This window comes from Chamaea fasciata, unplaced genomic scaffold (assembly GCF_029207755.1).
Source record: "Chamaea fasciata isolate MVZ Bird 193981 ecotype frontalis unplaced genomic scaffold, bChaFas1.0.hap1 SCAF_15, whole genome shotgun sequence".
NCBI classification, from domain to species: domain Eukaryota; kingdom Metazoa; phylum Chordata; class Aves; order Passeriformes; family Sylviidae; genus Chamaea; species Chamaea fasciata.
Genome location: NW_027094100.1, coordinates 14,261,845 through 14,285,965, shown reverse-complemented (window position 1 = coordinate 14,285,965; position 24,121 = coordinate 14,261,845). Strand labels below are relative to the sequence as shown.

The following is a 24,121-nucleotide window of genomic DNA, read 5'->3' as shown; positions in this document are numbered from 1 at the left end:
AAGTTTGTGCTGTGAGCTCAAACCAGCAGAGTTTGGTGATTTTGGAGAAGTGCAGAGAGAAAAGGAGGCATTGCCAGTCCTGAGAAGCTTTGGGGGTTCTGGGTGGCCAGGGATCAGCTCTGTGGATAAAGTGAGGCAGCAAAATGTCTAAAAAGGCATTTTGGCATTAATTGTCAGGCTCCTTCAGCACCCAGAGTGAGCGAGGGGTTTGTGTGAACACTCAGCTCTGGCAGGGCGGAGTTGTGAATGAGTTTTTCCACTCCACATGAAGGAAAAAGGAAAAGGGAAAAGGAAAGAGAAAAGGGAAAGGAAAGAGGAAAAGGGAAAGGAAAGAGGAAAAGGGAAAGGAAAAGGCAAGATGAAAAGGAAACAAGAAAAGAGAAAAGGAAACAAGAAAGGGAAAAGGACAGGGAAAGGAAAGTCAAGAGGAAAAGGAAACAGGAAAAGGGGAAGGAAACAGGAAATGGAAAAAGGAGAAAAGGAACAAGAAAAAAAATGAAAATCAGCCCTCCTGTTGTGTGTGCATCACCCCTGGCTGGGCGCAGGAGGGGCCCAGGCTGGAGCTGCCTTGCCTGAGATTGGATAGGAAATTCGGGTCTTTTTGTGAGGGCCACCAAACCCTTTCACCTCTGCAGCCCTGAAATACTCCCTTGTCCCCCAAACTTCCAAGGATTTGCAGGGTTAAATGAACCAGCAAAGGTTTGTAAAGTGTCTTTTTTTTTTGTGTGTGTGTGTGGTTTTTTTTTTAATTTTGGAAGCCCCTTGCCCCTCAGGATCAAATCAAGGCTGTCTCACCCCTCCCGCCCAGCTCAAACTCTTTGAAGCACTCCAGAGCACGCTGTACAAGCCAAAGGTTTATTTGTTTCATAAACAAGTCAAATTATATTCATGGAAAACAGGTAAATGGACGAAAGGAAAACACACAGCACTGAACACTATAGAGCACTGACATGTAGAGGTGCAGCTCCCTCCCTCGTGCGATGCCCTCCCTCCCCAGGCCCCCCCAAAGTTTGCTTGAAAAGCCTAATACAGAGGTCCAAAATCTGATTCAGTTTCAACAAGATAATACAGGTCACAGTATTGAATCATAAAGGTAACGACAAGAGAGGAACTGCCTCGGAAAGGGGGAGAGGTAAAAGAGTTCCCCCGTCTCTTTCCTTTCTTCCTTTTTCCCTTTTTTTTTTTTTTTTTCCTTAAATTTTCAAACAAAGGTTAAGGAGGAGAGGAGGGGAAAAAATCCATGGAAATAAACACTTTTTCACTCACATATCTATATATATCTAATCTGTATATCTCTATATATAGATATATAGACACATAGATATATATAGATATATGTAAAGCAGGATTCTCAGTGAACACAAAATTCTATAAAACTACCATTGATCTGTGTTGGTTTTCTCCCCCCCCCCATCTTTTTTTTTCTTTTTTTTTCTTTTTAAAAGTCGCTTTAAAAAGGATAAAAAGTGCACAGACACCCTTATAAGGCACAAACAGATCTTCTGTACAAATCATATATCATTGGACTGTTTAAAAAAAATAGCAATACGAATACTAACAATGAAATCTGTAAGAGGCTACCTTTTCCTGGAAATCTTTATATATATATATATATATATATATATATATATATATTTGTATTTTTTTGAGGCCTATTTTGGAAAATTCCTGTTGCTCTTGGATAGGCAGGACCACAGATCCACTGCTCTCCCATCCCACTCATTTCCCTTGCTGGCCTCACTGGGTGCTGCCCCCTTCTTGCAAACTTGGTTTTGGCTGCTACAGCTAAAATTCAGCCTCTGCAACACGTCCTGAACAGCTCCTGGGCTGGATTCGGTGTTTCTCCTTGCTGGCTTCAAAATACAAAACAGAGCTACACCAAAAAAAAATAAAATAAAATAAAATCCACCCAGGCTGGACCCACCCTGCTGATGTGGCACCAAGCACGGGGGCTCTGCCCTGCTGGTGCCACCGTGAGCAGTGACCAAAGGGCACCCCTGAAACTGGGACAGCAACCCCAGGGATGGCCCAGACCTGATCCAGGCTGGGGATTCCAAGAGCTTTCCTTGATTTCCTCCCCATGGAAAGGCTTCCCACAGCTGGCAGTGCCCAGGCAGGTGCTGACACACCCCTGGCACCGTTGTGCCCTTGGTGCTGCACCTACAGCTGGAGCTGGATCTGCCCAGGTGTGGCTGGGAGATCCCTGGGAATGCAAAGCCTGGTGGTCCCTGCGGTGGAGGACAGCTGGGAGGTCCAGAAAAGCTCCAGATGCAGGGAATGTGCCCTGGCACCTCCTGGGGGAAAGGTGGGTGTGACAGGTGAAAGTGGCTCTGCTGAGGGTGGTGGCACAGCCAGTGGCATCAGCCAGGTCTCCAAAAAGGGCTCTGCAAAGCTGTTGGGCCCTCGGGCAGGGCCATGGCTGAGAGGTTCTCGCTCCACAGCAGCCTCTCATTGATACACTCAATAAAAATGTTCATCAGCTCTCCAAGGGGAAAAAAAAAACCAAAAGTGTGTCCTGTGAGCACAGCTCACTGCGGGAGGAGGATGAGCTGCTCCTTGGGTGTGCCCTCCCTGATGGCCGCGTGGCACAAGGCTGGCACAGGGCTGGCACAGAGGTGACGCAGAGCTGGCACAGGGTTGGCACAGGCCAGTACCCAAATCCAGCTCCCCTGGCACAGCCAAGACACCACCTGGGCAGCAGCACCATGCACCCACAGCCTTGGAGGAGAGAGGGAATGGCCAGACATCCCTCAGGCTCCCTCTAGAAGCCCTGAGGTGTAGAGGAGTTATTATTCTACTTTTTCCCTATTTCCAGACTAAAATGTGGTGACTGCACCATTCTGAAAAGCTGTCCTTACGCCCTCGGTAGCATATAGTCACTGAGCTGCAGTGTCACAGCTCCTCTCATCCCCCATCTCCATTTTTTCCCCTCTTTATGAGCCTGGACCAGCTGGAAACTCTCCAGGCTCGGGCTGAAGGACAGGATAGGGGCTGTGCAATGGGCAGAGGATGGAGACTGGAGGAGCAGCAGGGAGGAGGATGCTGAGCTCCTCACACCAGCCCTGGTGCTGCACAATCAGGCGCTGCCCGTAGCTGACATTACACCCAAAACTCATTTACCTTTCAATTCCCACCATCTAATTCACCCTCAGAGCCTTTTTCTTTCCTCCTAAGTAAAGCCAAGTGAGATAGTCCCCAGTTTTCTCAACAAGGTCTCATCTACAGTTGAGACTCGGCGTGCAGGCAGCTGGGAGCTGTGCTGGGAAACCTGCAAAGGCTGGAGAAAGAACAGGTAAAATCAGTAGATACAGTCCCCAGAAATAAAGGTGAGCCTGGTGGGAACTGGGTCAGAAAGGAATTTCTCACCAGAGCCTCCAAAAAATCCCCGTGGTGGGGCAGGAGGAAGGCTGAGCCCTGCCATGGCATGGGCTGCAGGGGAAGGTCCAGCACAGGTGACAGTCAGGACAGGGTGACACGGCAGCTGTGCCACCTGCCAGGAGGGCAGAGGCAAGTGCAGGGGGGTGTGCCTGGAGGTGACAAACCCCATCACTGCAGAATCGCAGGCCAGGATGGCAGCGTGCCCATCCCAACGCCCCTGCCACCCACAGGCTGCAGTTTATGGCTTCAGAAGGCAGCAGGGCAGTGCCTGAGCTGCCCCTCGCAGCTCCATCACTGCAGAGGCTGCCTGGCCTCTGGGTGGGCTCATGATCCTCATTGCTACCCCAGGGCAGCTCCCTGGCTCTCAGCCTCCATGGCCAGAAATCCCTGCTCTGCCACAGAAAGAAAAATCTGCTTCATCTTAGCCCAGACCAGCTCCTCCACGTCCCCACGAGCCTGTTCATGGGGACGGAACCCTAATAAGTGACAAGCTGGCTGTGCCACTATTCGGCCTGAGCTAGTTGTCCTTACAGGACATTTCCAGACCAGTCCTGTCCACTTTGAACCCTTCTGTTGGGCCTCGTCCCAGTTTTGCTCCACCACAGCCCAAGCCCCTGGCAGCAGCCCAGAGCTGTCGGCTTTTAGGGTCGGGAAGCCCAGTGGCACCTGGCACTGCCCAAAGTGGCAACCTCCCCATCCCGAGCCTCCTCCGCAGCGGGAGGAGGGGAAAAAAAGAGCCTTTGCACAGGAAATTTCTCATTTGCAGCCGGCTCGGGTCCCGGCGACCGCCCGGAGCAGCCCGTGCCCGCGGGGCCCCGCACGATCCTCAGCTTTGCTCCCTGAATTGTGCCCTACCAGTCAAATAAGGAAACACAGATAACGAGCCACTTGATAACGACTGACCAGCACGATTAACCCATAAGCAGGGACGGAAAGGCGTGGTTTGCTAGCGGCGCTCCCCCTGGCTGCAGCCCGTTGGCCCCGGGCGCTACGGGCGGTAGATTTTGATCACATCCTTGATGACCCGTCGGCAGATGGGGCAGCAGGCGTTGAGCTGCTTCTTCAGCTTAAGACCGCAGGTGTTGCAGAGGCACATGTGTCCGCAGGTGTAGATCACCGTGTCCACCTCGCTGTCAAAGCACACGGTGCACTCCCCGTTCTTGCTGCTCGATGGCTCCGGAGGGGAGAAGACAGGGGAGATGGGGGGGCTCAAAGGGGAGCTGGGGGCTGTTACTGCAAAAGAGGAGGAGGAGGAGGAGGGGAATGAGATCGTTTAGTCACCGGGATGGGGCAAAGCTGGCGCTGGGTAGCACACTTGAGTCAGTTTTTAAGGCTCTTCCTTTCTTAATTGTTGCCTGGATCTTAGGCCAAATGAATCCCAGTGTATTCCAACCAGCAGCAGTCACTGGGCAGAGCCTGTTATCCCTTTTCTGGGATAGTGTTATCCCTTTTCTACACAATAGGGCAGGTGCCACGTCCACACATTTTTGGAACACTTGTAGGGATGGTGATTCCACCACTTCCCTGGGCAGCTTGTTCAATAACTGACCACCCTTTCCATAAAGAGATTATTCCTTATATTCAAATTAAGCCCTTCCAGGTGCAACTAGATGCTGTTTCCTCCCATCCTGTCCTGTTCCCTGGGAGCAGAGCCCGACCCCCACATGTCCTCTCCTGTCAGGGAGTTGTGCAGAGCCACCAGGTCCCCCCTGAGCCTCCTTTTCTCCAGGCTGAGCTCCTTTCCCAGCTCCCTCAGCCCCTCCTGGGGCTCCAGCCCTTTCCCCAGCTCTGTTCCCTTCCCTGGACACATTCAAGCCCCTCTGTGTCTTTCTTGTCACGAGTGGCCCAGAACTTGGAGACAAGATTTGAGGCGCAGCCTCAGCAGTGCCCAGCACAGGGACCGGTGACCACACTGCTGCTGATACAACCCATGTCCAGCCCTCCTTCAGGCCGTGAAAACCTTTCCAGCACTGTGCTTTCCTCCCATCCCTTCTGCTGGCCTGTCAGGAGAGGTCTCCCTGCCCCGGGAGCTGAGGGCTGTCCTTACCCAGCGAGGACTCGGAGGCTGACGAGGAGCGGTTGACGCTGAAGGCCATGTCCGAGTCGCTGTCGTACTGGGAGCCACCGGGGGATCCTGAGGGAGACACCGTCACTGGGCTGGACTGCACCGTGCCTGGGGACACAGGAGAGAGCTGAGCTGAGCCCACACAGGGACACGCCAAAGCCCCTCAGCCTGCCCAGCTGCTCCCACCCCACCTGCACAGGGGATTCAGGGCAAGTGCAGCTGCTGAGGTAATGCTGCCCCTTGGTAATGATACAGGTCAGGATTTTGGGTGTGACCCCAGGGTCTGGACCTCGTTACACCTTTGTATGATGCTTGTTCAGCTTCAGTGAAGCAAGCACAAGCTTATCCAATATTTGCCTTTCCACTTGCCCCACTCTCCCCGGCAGCAGAGGGCTCCAGCTGTGGCTGTCACACTGCCAGCTGGGAAAGGTGTCGGATGAAGAAAACCTGCTTAACAAAGTCATTTACATCTGCTTTTCTGATGGAATCCTCAACAGGAGGAAAGGAGAAAGGCTGGAACTGGTCACCAGCAATGGATCAGAAGTGCCAGCTGATCCCCGAGCTGTGGCAGTGCTTCGGGAGCAATTACTGTCCATGCTTAAACCAGAGCTGTGCTCACAAAAATCATCATCTTTACCAAGGCAGAAGTTTCATACCTGCTGCCTGGAATAGGGTGTTTATAAAGAATCCCTTCTAAAAACAAACCTGAAAAACAGATGCCCCCCACAGCCATCCCTGTCTGCTGCTTGTTTTATCTCTCAAGTCTCATCCTTTCCTGGGGAAATCACAGAGGCTGCACACATCTCTGTGCCAGGTTCCACGTTTTGTCACTCTTGTTTGCAAACACCAAGAGCTGCATCCTCACATCAGCAAGCACTGTGCGAGCGCAGACCCAGAGCTCTGGTTCTGACCCGGGAAACTTCCCCCAGCCAGGTGCTCTCTGCTGGCTGCACTTACCCAGGATTTTGAGCTGGTTGATCACGCCGTGGATGGTAAAAAACACCCAGAGGGACTGTGAGGTGTCCACGCACATGAGCATGCCCCGGCTGGCCCCGTTGACCCCGTGGTGCACCTCTCCGTTGGGCAGGACCATGAAGCTGAGGATGTCGCCGCTGTTGAGGACAGGGAAGGCCCGGTAAACCACCCAGTACTCCTTGCGGTCCAGCAGAAAGTCCGGATCCGCCGGGAGCTCGTTTGTCCGCAACGTGCTCGGATCACAGGAGGTGACGCCGAACGACAGGGCCCCGTAGTAGGGCAGCCCCAGGTGTCCTACTTCCACAAAGAGGCTCTCCCCGATGTGCAAAGGCCGGTCGGAAAACACCAAAGTCCTATTGCTCTCCTGCCAGTTGGTGCAGGCCACCATCCTGTCCTGGGAGAAGGTGACGTCGGGGCCGCGGGTGGGGTGGAACCGCAGGTCGGTGTCCAGGAATGCCGGCACTCCCTGGGCGTGCTGCCGCCGGTTGGGGCAGCAGGGGATGATGTGGTTGTCGGTCCCCAGTCCCGGCACCCGGCTGAGGTTTAGGTTTGCAATCTTGGCCACTACTTGGTTGTTCTCCAGCTCGTTGTTGTTGAAGTTGGCCGAGTCGTGGTTGCTCTGGGGAAGGCAGGTGCTGAGCCGGGCGGTGCTGAGCCGGGCAGTGGTCATGGTCTCTGCAAACATGCTGTCTGTGAGAGAAAACCCAGGCACGGAGGAGTTAGCCAAGAGAAAACTGCCTGCTTTTTATGCCTACAGTTATTATTGCAGCCTGCAGGCTCCGAAAGGAAAAATCAGCCACAGGTCAGGCGCTAATGAACAGCTCCTGGTGCAGAGTCACGCGTGGAGCAGGCAGGGGAGCGGCTGCATCTTGGCACCAGCCAAGGAAAAACAAGTGTTCCAAAGTACTCGTGTGACCTGGGAGTTCCCTGCACTGGGGAACTGGGAAAAGCTGTAAACCAGTGTGGTCCTACAGCTTTCTGAGGAGAGGGATCTGATAGCTCTGAGGTTACGCTATTAAAAAAAAAGAAAGTCTCAATATTTTGTTGTCCCAAGGTTTTGTGCGAGACAAATCCACAAGTGCTGGGTGAAGGAACTCAAGGATGAATGGATATTCTTTCCACGCTCCCTGTCACTGCCTTACACCTGTTTCCAGGCACAGGTGTGTCCAAGAGAGGTCATTTCAAGCCTCATATCTCAGGGGTGTTCAAAACCCTGCAGAGGTTTTGAATGGAGAGCTTGTCACAAAAGCTACTTCCTGCAGGTGTCAAAAGCTTTTACAGCTGAAGGTTGTTTTCCCTTTTCAGAGCAAAGGGAAAGTCAGGATGTTGAGCCTTAATTAATTTCCCAGGTTTTCCCTTGAGCTTGGGGGTGATGTAAAGGTGTGGGAAAGCTTGGGAGTGTTCTCCCTTCCACCTCCAGCCCTGCCTGGGGCAGCCTGGACACCTCACTCTGAAAGGTTGAATGCACTGAGCAAAGTCAAAGCCGGAGGAATTTAAGAGTCTGTGTGAATGGCTCCTGCTCTTCCCAGAGATGGAAAGGGGTGAAGCAGCCCAGCAGCAACACTCTCTGCTCCTCGGAGCAGAGAATCCCCAGGCTTTTGGCAAAGAAGGAAAAACACCCAAATCCACCCAGCAGGTGCAAAAGAGAACCTGCCTCGTTCAGAAGCCCAGGCAGGAGAGGCCACTGGGGTGGGTTGATGGCTGGAGCAGCTCTTTCTCAGCCAGCACAAGCTCCTGTGGTCAGAAATGCTCCCACAGAGGAGTCAGACACATCCCAGCTTCATGATGGATATCCCATCCCTGAAGTGTCCAAGCCAGGTTGGATGGGGCTTGGAACAACCTGGGATAGTGGAAGGTGTCCCTGCCCATGGCAGGGGGTTGGAATGAGATGATCTCTAAGATCCAGCTCAAACCATTCTGTGATTCACGATGCTGAAAGGTGCATTCTGTGCCTCAGAAGTGGAGCTGTATTTCACAGCTTCCTCAACTTGCAACATTTTGGGAGGATGAGGCAGAGACAAGCACATCCTCAAGCAAGGAGTTCGGGTCCCCTGGTGCCCCAGACGGCTGAGCATGGGCCTGATCCCTGGCGCAGTTTGTGGGGTTTGGTGTTTAAATTTAAGAAAAAATCCCATCAGAGTACAGGTGCTCACACCTGAGTCTTTCACTGAGAGCTCCTGGATGCTGCAGGAAGGATTGGAGGTGGGGAGCAGCAAGAAGCCGCATTTTATTTTTCAAACTCCAATTCAATGAGGAGAAAGGAGAGCTCTGGTGAAGCAGCTGCCTCAGCCCATACAGCAAACACTCCTTCTCCTCCGTGATGAGCACCAGAGGCTGGAGTGTGTCGCAACTGCAATTACAGGACAAGCTGCTGGTGAGGTTTAATTACACATTTGAGGCACAGCAGACAGGGAAAAGCGTTGTTTATGTGTGGCCTTCTCGCCTGTAAAATAATTGGCACCGTTCGGGAGGATGTGTGATGGAGCTGCCTGCCCTCTGGACTCGCCATTCCACAGCTCATCCCTGGTGCCCGCTCCTTGCCAGGCTGGCAGCACCATCCCCTGGGGCAGGTGCAGCTGGCTTTGGCTTTTAAAACTCCATCAGCTCTGCGGAGCCTCCAGGAAAGGGCAACTCTCTTGGATTTTTAAAGTGTTCCCTGTGGTGCAGCCCAGTTCAAACACTCCATCTTAACGCTGAATTCATTTGAAATTTCGACGCTGTAAAAGCCACGGAAGGAAAATCATTCCGTGGCCATCAGCTGGGCCTGCTAATGGGAACAGATTCATCCCCTCTTGCAGCCCTCCCTGAGGATGCGGCTGTAAATCAGCCAGGCTCCACCTGATTCCAGGGCTCTGAGTGATGTCCCTGTGCCAGGGAAGGGTCACAATGCCAACACAGCCCCTCAAACTGCCAGCCTGGGTGGGACCACGGCCAAGAGCAGAGAGAGGGGCTGGGGAAGGGCTCCAGGAAACTCTTGGGCAATTACTGGTAGTTTTCCAATGGACTGGAAGTAACTGGTAGCTGGGAAAGAATAGACAAAGTCGCAACTTTGTCTCCTCAGTCCCTGGGACCTTGCTCCATGTTTTTCCATGCCAAAGCAGCATATCCAGCTCAGAGAAAGCTGAGTGGAGTTACAGGTTAAAATTTCCATTTATCCCTTCCCATAATGCGCAGCCTTAGGACTTTCCATCACTGCCACCTCTGGCATAGATTGCTTTCTGCATCCCTACTGCTGGCAGAAGAAAAAAAAATTATTAACTGGAGGTACAAAACCAATAGCAAATTAATTTTCTTAAGTGTCCCGTAGAAATAATCACATAGATCATACATCTTTCCTAGGGGATCAGAAAGAGGCACAAGAAGAGCATCCCACAGGCCCAAAGACGCACTCACCTAGAATTTGCACTTCGTGGGTAATCCCATAGACGTCTATGAGGGCCCAGAGAGGCCCGGAGACTTTAATACCACAGTGAAACAAGATGGGCTCCTCGTCGTTAATACTGTAGAAGACTCTGCCGTGCCGGTCCACCCAGAAGGCCAAGATATTGTCCCTGACAGCAAACCTCTCGGGCAGAGCCTTGGCCCAGTAGCCGGGCCGGGTGACGAGGTCGGGGCAGGCGTACTTTGGTATCTCCTCGGAGCTCATCTGCGAGGGGTCGTGGATGGTGAAGCCGAAGCGCAGGGCCCCGCTCCAGCCGTGGTGCACGGCCACCAGCTTGAGGCGCACCTTCTCGTACAGGTGGATGGGCCTGTTGGTGAAGGTGACGCCGTTGCAGAAGCTGTTCCTGCGCGTGGCCCTGCGCGAGTGCGCGTCCAGCCGCACGTTCTTGCCCTTGGCCTGCGAGTGGAAGCGCGGCGGCTCCGCGATGGCCAGCACCGAGCGCCGCTCATGGCTGCTGTTGGGCAGGCTGTAGTAGGGGCGGCTGGACACCGAGCGGGCCTGGTGGCTCGTGTCTGCGGAAGGACAAAGCACAGCTGGTCAGCAGGGCACGGCCCCAGACGGGTCTGGGCTCAGCTGGGTGAAATATTTCACCTTGAAACAGCACGCGTAGCCACAACCTCACGGAACTCAGACAACTCACAGAATTCACAGAACTCACACAACTTACAGAACTCACAGAATTCACAGAATTCACAGAACTCACAGACTGACTAGTTTGGAAGAGACCTTCAGGATCATTGAGTCCAACCCAGCCCTAACACCTCAACTAAATCACGGCACTGAGTGCCACATCCAGTCTTTTTATAAAAACATCCAGGGATGGTGACTCCACCACCTCCCCAGGCAGCCCATTCCAGTACTTTATCACCCTTTCCGTGAAAACTTTTCCCTAATATCCAACCTCAATTTCCCTTCACACACCTCAAGGCTGTGTCCTCTCGTTCTGTCAGCTGTTGCCTGGAGAAAGAGACCAACCCCACCTGAGCACAGCCACCTTTCAGGGAGTTGTGGGGAGTGACAAGGTCACCCATGAGTCTCCTTTTCTCCAGGATAAACAACCCCAGCTCCCCATTCCTCACAGGCTTGTGTTCCAAGCCCCTCACCAGCCTCGTTGCCCTCCTCTGGATGCACTCAAGCATCTCAATGTCCTTCCTGTTCTTTGCTGTCCCAGCTTTCTGCAAAAACGCATCGAGCAAAGCAGCTCCCCTGCAAAGCTGGAGAGGAAGGAACATCCTTTGTTCCCATCAGATGCTTCCTATTTCCCTGGGAAAAGCTCAACACCTGCAGCTCCAAGTTTCCTCCTCGCAGTGCACATGCTGCTAACGCACATGGTGGCCAGACACAGGAGCTTTGAGGATGGTGGCTGTCAAAAATCACAGATGTTCGAGGTGAGCATGGATTTTAGGAGACTTCTGTGGGACATGCAGCCACCAGCTCCTCTGTGCCCTGACTTTGTAATGATGAACGGGAACTTTGGACCAACACAAACAATCCAAGACATTCAGCAGCTGGAGCACCTCTGCAACACCAGACTGTTCTTCCTAAACCTTCAAGCCAGCCCCTGGCTCAGATATCAGATGCAACTGGCACATTCAGGAACCTTTCATCCTGCACAGCCTTGCCTTCACCCAGAACCTCCCATCTGAGCTCAAAGCGCTTTATAAATGATGATTGTTTTCAGCTACACAGCCCCGCAGATGGCACAGAAATCCTGCCATCCTCGTCCTACAGATGGGAGAAGGAGAATTGATGGGTGAGATCTTGCAGCATTTCAAGTCAATAGCAATTCCGAGACCGACTTCAAGAAAAGCAGATTCGGGGCCTGCAGTGAAGTTCACACAGGCATGAAGCAGAAATGAAAAGAAAAGCTCAGTTTTGAATCTTAAACCTCAGCTAGGAGCTCTCTGAGGTGCAGACAATGTGTTTTGCATATCCCTGAGCACATGGGGACTTGCTCCAGCTCCTGGGCTCCCACCACCACCACGGTGTTCCAGGGAACTCGGTCTCTCCATTCCCCACCCACTCCACCTCTCCTCCTGTCTCTGCACCTGGCTTTGGAGATTTTTAAAGCAAAAAAAATGGAACACATCCTGAATGCCCAAAGCCACCCTGTTAAATATAAAACCCCGTCACATGCTCACATCCATTCTGAACCCTTTTTGCCGTGTTTGAAGCTTTAGCTGCCGCCTGCCAAGCCCTTCCTTCAAGCTGCTTCCTCCCTGTGTGTAACCCCAGGCTTCGCTTCGTGACGAGGGAAGGATTTTCTGTCATTTTCCTCTTGGAAAAAACCCACCAGAAGATGCTGGGAGCTCAGTTGGGCGAGCTGGCAGGAGGGCTGCAGTGGTGGCAGCTGGTTTTTTTTGCAAGCAAAACTAGAGCAGGGAGGGCAGTGAGAGGCTGGGACCTGCACTAAGGCACTGAGCAAAGAGAAGAGAGGTTGCAGCAAGATCTGAGCTCAGGATTAGCCCTTCAAATCAGGCACCTGGAACAGGAGCCAAAGGTCTATGAAGGCAAAAAGCTCCTGTTTGCTGCAAGATATAAATAACAATGAAAAGGTGTTTTGTCTCCTGGTTTGTCCTGCATGTGACAGTTGCGGTGCAATGGTTAATCCTGTCAAATACCAGTGGAAAGAAATACATCCTTGCTCTCGGCCAGTGAGGGGAGGGTGCCAGTTCCATGCCAGGGCTGTGGAAAAGAGCCCTGGAGCAGATGGGGAAGGGAAAATCCTCCCCAGGTGTTCAATCCCCGTGCCCAGCACAGCAGCACTGCAGGCCAGGCATCCCCCAGGCCTGCCCCAGCACAGGAGGCTTCCCCAGGAAGGGCCATTTCTCTGTGGATTTCCAGGAGAAATCTCATTCCTTGCCTGCTGAAGAGCTGAAATGCAGAAATGGCTGCTCCCAGCACAGCCCACCCGTGGCTCATGTGGGTGCTGCTCCACGTGTGTGCCTGCCAGCGCTCCCGAAAAACGGTGCCGCTGCCAAGGGAGCCTGGATTGGGCAGGGCCAGGCAGGGACCCAGCCAGCACAGGGCAGGGTGAAGCCCTCCTGGCCTTGCCTCCCCACACAGCAGCCCTTTTTCCATGTTTTTCACACAGCCTTTGTGCCGTTCAGGTGGGAGCTGGGTCCAGCAGAGCTGGGACACATCCCAAGGGGCTCCTGTGGGTGGGCTCAGTGCCACCTCACACCCTGCCTGGCTGGGCAACAGCCTCCCCAGGCAAAGAAACCCTCATTTCATAACCCACTGAGCTCCTTTTTGTTTCTAAAGTGGTTAGAAACAACCCCCCTGTTGTTGGGAGTGCCAGGGCCTCAGTGTCCCCAAAATAGTCAGGAGGAGGAAGGAGGGAAGACAGATTTTGTTCTCCTCCCTGCTATCCCCAAAATCCCCTCTTTTCCAATCCCAGTGCAGCACCAGCCTTCCTCCCACAGCCCCCCGATGGAGAAAAGGCTCCTGTGAGGGATGTGATGCAGGCAGGTTCTTCTCACCCTCAGAAGGCACAGAGCACCGAGGTGACAGTGCCAGTGCCACCACCACGAGTGACAGGACAAGGAGGACACTGGCATCCACTTCAAACACAGCTTTGGGTCCACCCTGCCAGAGGGGGACTCGGGGTCGGGCGCTGTTTTGTTTTGTTTTGTTTTTAAAAAAACAGGAAAGCATATTGTGGCTAAACAATAGGAAAAGCTCCCGACGGAAATGAACGGATAATTTATTTATAACGCTGTTCCCCCCTCTTCACATGAACACCTGCCGGTGGAATAAAGGCTGCCACAACCCGAGGCAGGGGAGGCAGAGCTTTCCCACTGAAACCCGCCCGGGGCTGAGCTGGGCCGTGTGCTTTTCTCGTTAGGTGCTGACGGGGACACTCGCAAGCTCAACAGGATGTTTGTGCCTTTCAATTGTGCCTTTGAATTGCCCCTAATTTGCAGCTCGGCTTCCACAGTTCGGATCCGTCCCTCTGTTATTGCTCCGAAGCCTCTCCTCTCCCGGCTGTGCATCCCCACCCAAAAAATGGGATGACGACAGCCAAGCTCGTGGCACAAGTGCCACCTTACCCCAGGGTGCCTGACAGGCAGTGAAGAGCTACGCCAACTCTTTTTTTTTTTTTTTTTTTCAGCTGTTGAGATTCCTACAACACTCGGGAGCAAGTCATTTCTTCTCTTTCTGCCTCGCTTCCCTGTCTAAAAGAGAGTAACACCATTCCTCCACCTCACGGGCAGCTAAAAGGATTGAAAAATGCAAGGTTCTCAAAACACTTCAATCCCTGAGCCCTGCGAGCCCGGCTGCATCATCACCGGGGACACAAACCCACTGAGGTTCCATCCCTCTTTTCATGCCAGAGTTTTCCATTTTTCACCCCCACCCTCACCAGCTGCAAACATGACACTCACAGCACGTCCCTCAAACGCACGAGCAAATATGAAAGGCAGGAAAGTGGAAGGAAAAGCCGAACTGAAAGGTGAGGAATGGTCTGAGGCTCCTCACTGAAGCCTGAAGGAGAAACCCTTTTGGCAAGGCAGCGTTTCCATCCGCATCCTTGCGGTGTCAGGTGACACCGAGGCAGATTTGGGTTATGGGGGCCCGTGCTCTCATCTGCAGCTTCACCTGCTTTCCAAAAGGCCAGCACGCTCCTTCCGGAGGTTATGCTGACCTTTGGAGAGGCATTTTAACAGACATGCACTTTGCATTTCAAAAAGGTACAGCAGGCAGACCCTGGACAAATTCCACATATTTATCATGGTTCCAGTTCTAAAAATAAACTTTTTTTTTTTTTCACCCATTTGTTCACAGCCCCGGGTTTGCTGTGGCACTGTAATCCCACTGACAGCAGCAGACAAAATTCAGCTCCAGAGCCCTGTCTGAGGCTGCTGCTCCCCCAGGGGCGTGGGATGGAGGCGGCTGCTCAGCTGGGGAGTGACCTCAAGCCAGATCGATCCTGCCTTCACTTGCCCTGACAAGCCAGTCAGGAATAATAGCCCTAAAACGGGGGAGAAGGGAATAACGTTGAAGGAGACCAGAGTTACAGCGAGAGCAGCCTGACCGGAGGAGGAGGAGGAGAGCGCTGCCATCCTCATGCGTCACTGGTAAATCCACGGTCTGCACCAAACACATTCCCCGGGCCCCACAGCCTTTTCCTGAGGGCTTTTCCCAACTAAATCCATTACAAAAGACCCACGGGATCCCAAGGGGCAGTTCGGTGCTAAATAGGGCCGTGCAGTGGATTCAAAGAGGGAAAATTACTGGGACCATCCACAGCTCGCAGCAGACATGGAGCGTGGTCTGCCCTTGGCCAGATGAAGGCTGAAAGGTTCAGAGGGGAGGTTGAAGGGTTCAGAGAGGCTGAAAGGTTCAGAGGGGAGGCTGAAGGGTTCAGAGAGGCTGAAATGTTCAGAGGAAAGGCTGAAATGTTCAGGGGAGAGGCTGAGAGGCAGCAGCCTGAGATCCATCTCTGGAGCCTGGTGCCTGGCCAAAGGGGATCCACCAAACACATCCACGGCTTATCTCTATGGGCTCTGCCTTATCTGCAGCACAGGAACCCCTTCCCATCCCAGCAGATACTCAGGTGGCTGCTGCTGGACACTGAACAAGGTGTCTGCAGACAGGGGGCAGGTGGCTTTTGCTCTGTGACAGGAAAACCCCAACAGGTGGGGACAAGGAGGGCGAGCTGGTGGAAACAGCCCAGTCCCAGTCAATCCCAGTGTGCTCCAGTCAAAGCACATCCTCAGAGTCCTCATCCCACGGCATCCCCACTGCTGGAGCCACTGGGAGGCTGGAAGAGGCAGGGGAGGCTGTTACTGCAGATACCAAACAACTCCAGCAACACGAAACATGATTCCGCTCCGACACGATCTTATCTTCTGAGGACGAGAGATACAGATCTGCTCACATACAAATTTAGTGAGCTGTCTAGACATTTCTCTCTCTTGGTTTTTGTTGGGTTTGTTTTTGTTTTGTTTTGTTTTTTTTTAATACAGAAAATGTGGCAGGAACCTCTGTGGGAAGCACTGGGGTGGCCTGTTCCACGCTCAGTGGTGTGGATTTGGAAAGCTGGGATACCAAATCCAACAAAAAAAAAAAATCTGCCTCATTTCTGAATGTCCTGCTGGCTCAAACACTGGAAAATTCAATTAATGAAATCCCCCCTGTGTAAACTCCTAGGGTTTGCATGACCAGTCTAGAGGCTTGTTCTGATGTAATGTCTCCTTGTCTGGTCTTCTAACATGAAATAAACTTCCAGGGAATTCAGAAAAGGTTCATTTGCAAGAGAGTGACACAGAAATTGAGGTGTTAAGGGCACACTGGAGAGCCGGAGATGAATTACAGGAAAGGTGAAATTTTTGAAGAGACGCTTGTGAAGGAGGGGAGGAGAAAAGACAGACAAAAGTCACTTTTTCATTAAAAGAAGCTGTGTTGTGGCACTGAGATAACTCTCAATGCAAACATCTCCTGGACATACATCATTTCTCATTGCAGAACAGTTCAGAAAAATCCCTGGCAGAGAAAGGGGATTGACTTCAGCTCACAAAATCAAGTTGTGCCTGTCTCCACAAGAAAACCCTCTAATGCTCGAAATCAAACATTTTATGGGGGATTTTTTTAAAAAATGCTAAAATCCATTTTCTTTACAGGGAGGGGCTAATGACATATTTATTCTGGACTTCGAGGTGCTCCTCCATGAAAACAGAGAGGTATTTGCCAACAGCATTAGGCAGAATCCTTTAGTTCTGATCCTTTTTCTCAAACCAGCAAAGGCAACTCCAGCAGCGCTTCGCAGTAATTTCCTGGTTGTTCCACCTGCCATCTCCCACCTTGTCCTCAGGATAAGAGCTCCCGCATTGCTGCACCTTTCAGCTTAAACCCTTTTCTTGCAGTGAGGAGCTCACACCAAAGCTCATCCCAGAAAAGAACGGGTGCCCTGAAAGGAAAGCCAAGACCAAGCAGCCTTAACTCTCCTGGTTATCCCAACATCTCCTCATGGCAGCAGCACTGAAGCCAAAAGATGGGGAGTGCAGCTGAAACTCTGCCGTGTTCCCTCCCAGGAACCACCAGCTGGCTCGGGGCAGAAAATAAACCATGACAGAAGCTCTGCTCCAAGGATGGAAAGTGCTGATGGCAAATCCTCCGCGACCTAGAAGAGCCCCAAAGGCTGAGGAGAGCCAGGCAGGAATATTCTCCCAGACTTTCTGCTTGGCTTTGCTTCTGTTGGTAGAAGAAACCAAACACGCCACAAAGAAAGCCAGGGCATGACTTCGATGGAGAGGCATTTCCAGAGCAAAGTGGGGAGCCCTGAGCTAAAACCAATATTGTAAAAGCAGGGGAATAAAAACCTCCTGCTGGGCCTGCAAGGATGGGCACACCCACCCACACTCACCTCTGCCCCTCTCCTGTTGTGCCTCTCGCTCTGGGCACGCAGGAATTTTGCTGCAAACTTGGCCCCATCTTTATGACAGGCTTTTAGTCCTCCTGCATATAAATAGCTCTAAGTATACACAGAAGCCAGCGATTAAGCACGGAGAGAGAGAGAGAAAAAAAAAATCTCCTCTTGCCTGTATTATTAGGGAATCTGGGTCAATGAGTCTGCGACTCGAGTAACAAATTCTTAGAGCTGGTTAATGAGAGACAGAGCGAGCGGGATGGAGGAGAGGCAGGGTTCATGCCATAATCCCTGCTTAAGTCCTTCAGTGCAAGCGATGAAAGCAGCAGCATGATGGATGAGGAGCCCTGGAAATGGCACAGCTCCTCCTGAGCTCTTCATGGGCTCGACACCCAAGTCCTGCCTCGTGTCACTCCCGACTCCCGAGAGCCAGAGAGCGCCGAGAGACGTCGCAGATTCGAAAGTCGTCGTGCAAAACTCGTTGGAACTTTTGGCTACTGGCTGAAGATAAAAACATCTTGTCAGGAATGATCACTCAGGCGCTCTCGCTGTAGCTCTGAGTGGGGATTCTTGGGTTGTGCTCTCGCTAATCAGCTGCATGTGCAGCACACACGAGTCCGCAGCGCCAGCAAAAGCAAACCCCTGCCCCTGACTTGATGTATTGTGGTCCTGGAAAATTGTTACCTTCTTTAGAAAGTGAAGCGTAGTTTGAGGAGAGCAGAGGTCTGCTCAGCTCACTTTATCTTCTCAGGGTCCATCACGGAGTTTTGGGAGGTGACCAAAAGCTGAAAGAAGCGAGCAGCTGACGGCTCTTAGAGCAACTCCACAAATGGTTTCTGAGGAATGCTAGGTTGGAAATGATCAGCACTAGGTTGGAAGACTGAATATTTTCCGAATCTAAATGCTTGGTGATTGTCAGTCAGGGATTAAAATATTTATTTCTGTGATTTATTGTTTTCTAGAAACAGGCAATGCACACCAGAAAGCAGAGAGAGCGTTAAAATATGCAACACTCGAGGCTGGAAAGACTGGTCTGGGAGGAATGAACGCAGCTGGAGACCCCAAGATGGGAGGAGAGGAGCAGAGATGTGAACAAAACCCCCATTTTTTTGGGGTGGCTGGACTCTGCTTAGATTTACTGAATTCATACAGAAGTAGGGTCCAAGGTGAGACTACAGACACAGCCTAAGAGCAAGCCAGGAGACACCAAAACCCTCCTGTGGCAGCGAGTGCTGCTGGCTCCTGGAGGCCACCCCATGGCTCCCTCTGTGTGACACCCACCCCCTGCTCCTGCCTGATCCCTCTGCACAGCAAAAATCCCAGAGTCTTCCTCACAGATTAAAAAACCTGGCTAGGGCTCCTTGCCCCCAATTCCTCCCCTTCCGTTCCTCTTGTGCCCCACAGAGAGGATGAAAACAGCTCAGGTTTCCAGAGCAACACATTGGTTCAAAAAGCATCATTCTGGTGTTTCCCTTTCCCAGCCAGGACTGGGATTTGTTGAAGAGTTACAAGAACTTGTGGCTGCCATAATCACTGACATTGAAACGCTCCATGCCCTCAGCCTCCTCCTGCTGCCAGAGCGGCCCGTAAGGACCATTAATGCAAATAAACTCCCCGTTTCCATTGAGCCTTTTCTCCAGGCCAGCTGCACCGGGGATTTATAAATAGTGACCATGTCATTCCAATGTTAATGGCTTTTAATGAAATTGAAGGATGGCATGCATTCCCTTTTCATATCCCCGGAGCTGCAGCTCCATTCCACGCCACGGTTTCAATGCAGCGCTCATGGAAACAGCGCTGGGACTTGGCACATCCTTCCCACAGCCCATCCATGTGCTGCTTCCAGCAGGGACAGGAACACAAAGAGGGAAATCATTTCGTTGTCTCCCCGATGCAGGAAACCCACCCATCCCCTACAGACAGGCACCGCACCACGAGGGCAGCTTGTGACATGGGGAAAATTAAAAAAAAAAAAAAAAAAGAAAAAAGATTTGAAGAGCGATAGTGGCAATTGAGCTGCACTTTCCATGCATTGTTCTCCGAAAAGCCCCGAAAAGCTGTGTTTACCTTATCTCCATCCCTCTGGATTCGGGCTGTACACAACCCTCACGCCTTTCCCACCTCCCAAAAGCATGTTTGGAGCTGGGCCAGGACACGAGCTGTGCTGTCAGAGCCCTCCCGGCTCAGTGGGTGACTCAGGTGGGGCGGGAGAGGCTCCAGCCAGGAGCGTGATTTCCACACTCGCTGAAAACACACCAGAAAACTTCCCCCTGAGCACGGGGATCTTCCAGCTCCAGCGCTAGGCAGGAGGAAAAGCTGCCGGTGATGAGCACCTGGGCTGGGGAAGGGGTCCCTTCCGTGGCAGGGGGCTGGAATGAGACGATCCTTAAGTCTCTTCCAACCCAAACCATTCTGGGATTCTCTGAAGAGTGAGATCAGCACCTGGAGCGCTGCTGCAGGTGGAGGAAGGAGAGCCTGGCCATTCCTTCCTCCTTCAACTTTTCCCACAAAACCCTCAAGATAAAAGGAACAAACCTGCTAGTTTTCTTTGCTCCCCTCACTTTTACAAAAGCCTCTTTTGTCTTTATCTCTCTTCACAGTGGTTCTAAGGGTTCCTTCTTTTTTTTTTTCTCCTCCTAATTACAACTTCTCTACACTCCAAAGAATTCAGTCGAAAAGAAAAACAAACAGCAGAGTTATTCCAGTCCAAACAGGGATAGATAACCAGAGAGCCATCTGATTTAACAGTGGCACCCACACAGGGCTGTAGACCTGCCCTAACAGAGCCAAAAACCCCAGGGAAAAGAGAGAAAAGGCCTCTAGGAAGGTGTTCTCCCCAATAAACCCCGCTTCCAGCATTTTTTAACTGTGTCCACAGCTCCTTTTCTATTTACACACAATTTAAACAGTGATCTGGCAGCAGGAGGGGAAAATGCTCGGGGAGGAACGCATGGCTGAGGAAGCTAAATAAAGCAGTGGCCAGGTCTTCAATCATCCTATATTTTATATATACAAAGGCTGCGATTCCACTAAGCTTTTCCAAAACAATATGTAAAGAATCCAAAACAGGGCTCAGCAACGGCAATAACTGGTTATAATTAAATCAGGGGCACAGCACAGCTCTGCTCCAGGCTCCTCTCCCTGCTGGGGACAGTGGCACTGGTGGGACTGGGAGCTCTCCTGGGGCTGTACTGGTGGGCTGGTGCCTCAAGCCAGCACTGTCCCAGCAAGGAGATTTCAAGTGAATTTAATGCTGGCCACAGTCTCTTTCCAAGTGATCTGAAGAGCTGATGGCCTCACTCAGCTCGTGGACGGTCCAACCTGTACAATAACATCACATATTTTGTTGGCTGTTTTAGTAAATATTCAGGCAAACAAGCTGGGACTTTTTTTTAAAAAAAAAAATACTTCAGAAACAAATCCAAAAAAATTAAAGAGGAAAAGAAAAAAGCAAGGGGAAAAAAAAAAAAAAAGTAGCATTCTGGTCCAGAAACGCAGGACAACATCCCACTAAAAAAAGATGCATCCTCCTTTTCCTTAGCTGAGATTTTTAAAAAATGCAGATTTCTCTGCTAAGCTGTGAAGGCAATCTGAGAGGCAGGTGGTTGTGCAACACTTGGCTGCTGCGTGGCTCAGCTCTGAGATCCTTTTCCGTGATATTTGCAGGAATTAATAAGAGGAAACAAGACCCACTTCAAGACATTAAACTGTCCAAACAAACAAAAAAAAAATAATACAGTCATGCCATTACTGGACACACCATGACCTCAGCCCCCTTCCTTCATCTCAAATGTCTTCAATTATTTCAACACAAGGAGGATTTGAGCAAGAGAGGTTTATTTTTAAGCCTCTGTGTCAACCTTAATTCCGGCGGGGTTTGAACCCAGCACACCTAAATCAACACCAACATTTTTCTCCCTTTATTCTTTCTGTCTTGGTGGCATCACAGCCAAAATATGAGAGAGGCAGGTGAACCAAAAACAATCTGGAGATGAGACACAATTCCTTGTGCTGTTGAAGAGCCAGAAAATGACCAATACCTTTTTTTGGCTTTCTTTGTTTGTTTGCTTGTTTGTTTGTTTGTTTGTTTCAGGGTTCTTTGGGGGGAGAGGTTTCTGGGGGGTTTTTGTTGGGTTTTTTGTTTGTTTGTTTGGGTTTTTTTGGTGGCTTGTTTTTGGATTTTGGGGGGGCTTTTTGTTTGTTTTATTTTGGTTTGATTTGGTTTTGTTTTGTTTGTTTGTTGGGGGTTTTTTGCTCCCTGCCCTAGAAGAAAGAATCATTGGGGTAAAGTTGTGAATTACAGAGCAAACAGCACTGCAATGGCCAGGTCCAGGCAGTACCAAGCCCTAATTTACGCCCTGTTTTTTCTCCTTTTTAAGGTTGAACTTGGACTGTTGTTCAGCAGAACTCCTTTGGTCAATACCTCCCAAACAGCTCACTGCAGAGCTGCAAGTTTTTGTTATTATTATTATAGCTGGATTTGGGGGAGAGGGTTGTATTTTTCATTGATCATTTCCACCTCTAAACCCCAGTGCACTGTCCAGCAGCACTCCTTGGTCACAGTGGGATTGGGAATATTAGAAATCCCAAACGAAACAACAAAAGCAGCTGCCTAAACCCTCCCATTTCCACCCAGATGGCTCTTGTTTCAATTAACGGAATCAAACTAATTCAGAGCCATTCACTGGCCTTGTTTGGGCCGACTTGGAAAAACACACCTATAAATCACATCTGAAGAGCTGCGATGAGAGAAAGAATTTGTTCCTCTTCGGGCAGTTCTTTTTGTTCTTTATTTTGGTGGAACAAAATTTTACTACCGAACGCAAAATACTCAATTACGTGTTGACAGCTCCGAGCCTCTGTGGTTCTGGGCACAATAAAACACAACTCCACACTGTCCCTCCAGTTCTTTGAAATTCAGGACACCCAGAGGCTCCCACTTGCGACATCTTCCTGGGATTCTGAGCTGGAAAAGGGATTTCCAAATGTACAGGCAGCCTGAAGTTACCAAAGCAGAGCCACACCGGGGATTTCCCTGCTCCCAAATCCACCAGACACTGACTGTTCTGGGTTTCACTGCTCGTGGAGCATTTTGAAATGCCAAATCAGAACAGTCAGAGCTGCAGGAAGAGCAGCAAAGAATCCCAGAATTATTGAGGTTGGAAAAGCCCTCCCGGATCATCATCCCTGTCCCCAGCCCAGAGCCCTGAGTGTCACCTCCAGCCCTCCCTGGGACACTCCAGGGACGGGCACTCCAAACCTCCCTGGGCACTGCCAAGGCCTGAGCACCCTTTCCATGGGGAAATTCCTGCTGCTGTCCACCCTGAGCCTCCCCTGGCCCAGCCTGAGGCCGTTCCCTCTCCTCCTGTCCCTGTTCCCTGGGAGCAGAGCCCGACCCCCCCGGCTGTCCCCTCCTGTCAGGGAGTTGTGCAGAGCCACCAGGTCCCCCCTGAGCCTCCTTTTCTCCAGGCTCAGCCCCTTTCCCAGCTCCCTCAGCCCCTCCTGGGGCTCCGGACCCTTCCCAGCTCTTTCAGCTGCTCCTCATGGGACTTTAAATGAGATCTACGAGGAGATGGGTGCAAGGATTTGTTCCCAGTCTGAAGGACACACTTCTGCTGGTGGCTCAGGTTCCAGCAGCATTTTCGTCTCCAGAATCTGAGGACCCTTAACAGTGCTCCCAGTACCACAGTAAACCCCAGGATTATCCAGAAGACGGGGAGAGCTTGGGAAGAGCCTTGGCTGGGTAAGGCAGAGATCTGAGGTGCTGAGTGTGTGGTGATGAGTGACAGATCATCGCAAGGTTGCTCATCTACAGCAACCCCTCCAAAGGGATGCAGGAATGGCCCAGGAAGGGGAAATGCAGGAACAGGGGCACAGAAACATCCTCAGCACTGCCCTACCCAACATTTCTGCCCATCACCTCCGGCCCTCTGCAAACCAGGAAAGCAGAACTGCCCCGCGTGTCCGAGATAAGGAGGCAGCAAGTCAGGGCGGGGGGAAATGTGGTCAAAACCTCAGAGGCACACAGGGAAAGCTTCTCCCTCCTCCTGGGACTGTGTAACGAGGTCACACCATTAATCTCATCTCAAAGGAAAATCTGAGCAAGTGGCTAAGGGCCGCTTGACGTGGTTTGGAGAGGATTCCTCCAGCCTGCCCGTAGACTTTGGTATTTACAGGAGTGCAGTTCATTAGCACGGGGCTGTAAACATTGACTAAATAGGAATGCATACAAAAAGATGCTTTGAAAAAGAGATGGGTTTAAAATGAGAAGGGGTGTTGACCTCTCGGGGAGGAGGAATGTCCCTCTGCTTTGGAGATGGTCAGCTGAGTGCTCCACGAGGGTGGGAGTAACAAGGAGCTCACCCAGGGAGCTGGGAAGGAAATTCTTATTTTTGTTTTGCTTCTCAAAGTAGCTTTGAATATTTCTAAGAGCAAGAGGCATTTTGAGAGAAACACAACCCTTCAAAACATAACTCTGAAAAGAGGCTCCTTTTGAATCAAAATAAATTTTGAAGAAGAAAAATGTGAGCACACTCCTATTAAGTGAGAAACTCCAGCTGTTCCACACAGGGCTAGCATGGCAGGGAGAAATAATTCACAAATAATTTTATTAATTAACCATCAGAGCATCCTCATGAGCTGATGGGAGACCCCCCCCCCCTACCCTGGGCTCCCTACAAAAGGGAAATAATTTGTGTTGCTATTAAAAATCTGCCCTGGCAACCATCAGATTGAGGGAGGGAAGGACTATTTTAACCAATTCATTAATTATGAAATTAAACAAATCAAGCTTTGAAGCTCAGTTCATAACGAGTCAAACTTCCACTATTGTTCTGCCTGGGAAAATCCGATTCTCCAGACAGCATCTGTCAATCTGATCATTATGTGG

At 51.2% G+C, this 24,121-nt stretch overlaps 1 protein-coding gene across 2 annotated transcripts in view; it reads right to left on the bottom strand.

Moving 5' to 3' along the window:
• Positions 1 to 841: 841 nt before the first annotated feature.
• NEURL1B (neuralized E3 ubiquitin protein ligase 1B) overlaps positions 842 to 24,121 on the bottom strand; it is a 122,008-nt gene continuing 98,728 nt past the window's right edge. For both annotated transcript variants that reach the window (XM_066196809.1, XM_066196810.1), the window contains exons 2-5: positions 9,812 to 10,372; positions 6,401 to 7,108; positions 5,426 to 5,551; positions 842 to 4,611 (exon numbers count right to left, since the gene is read on the bottom strand). In XM_066196809.1, coding sequence (XP_066052906.1) covers positions 4,367 to 4,611; positions 5,426 to 5,551; positions 6,401 to 7,108; positions 9,812 to 10,372 — 1,640 coding nt within the window. In that variant the 3' untranslated portion in view covers positions 842 to 4,366. The remainder of the gene's footprint in view (positions 4,612 to 5,425; positions 5,552 to 6,400; positions 7,109 to 9,811; positions 10,373 to 24,121) is intronic.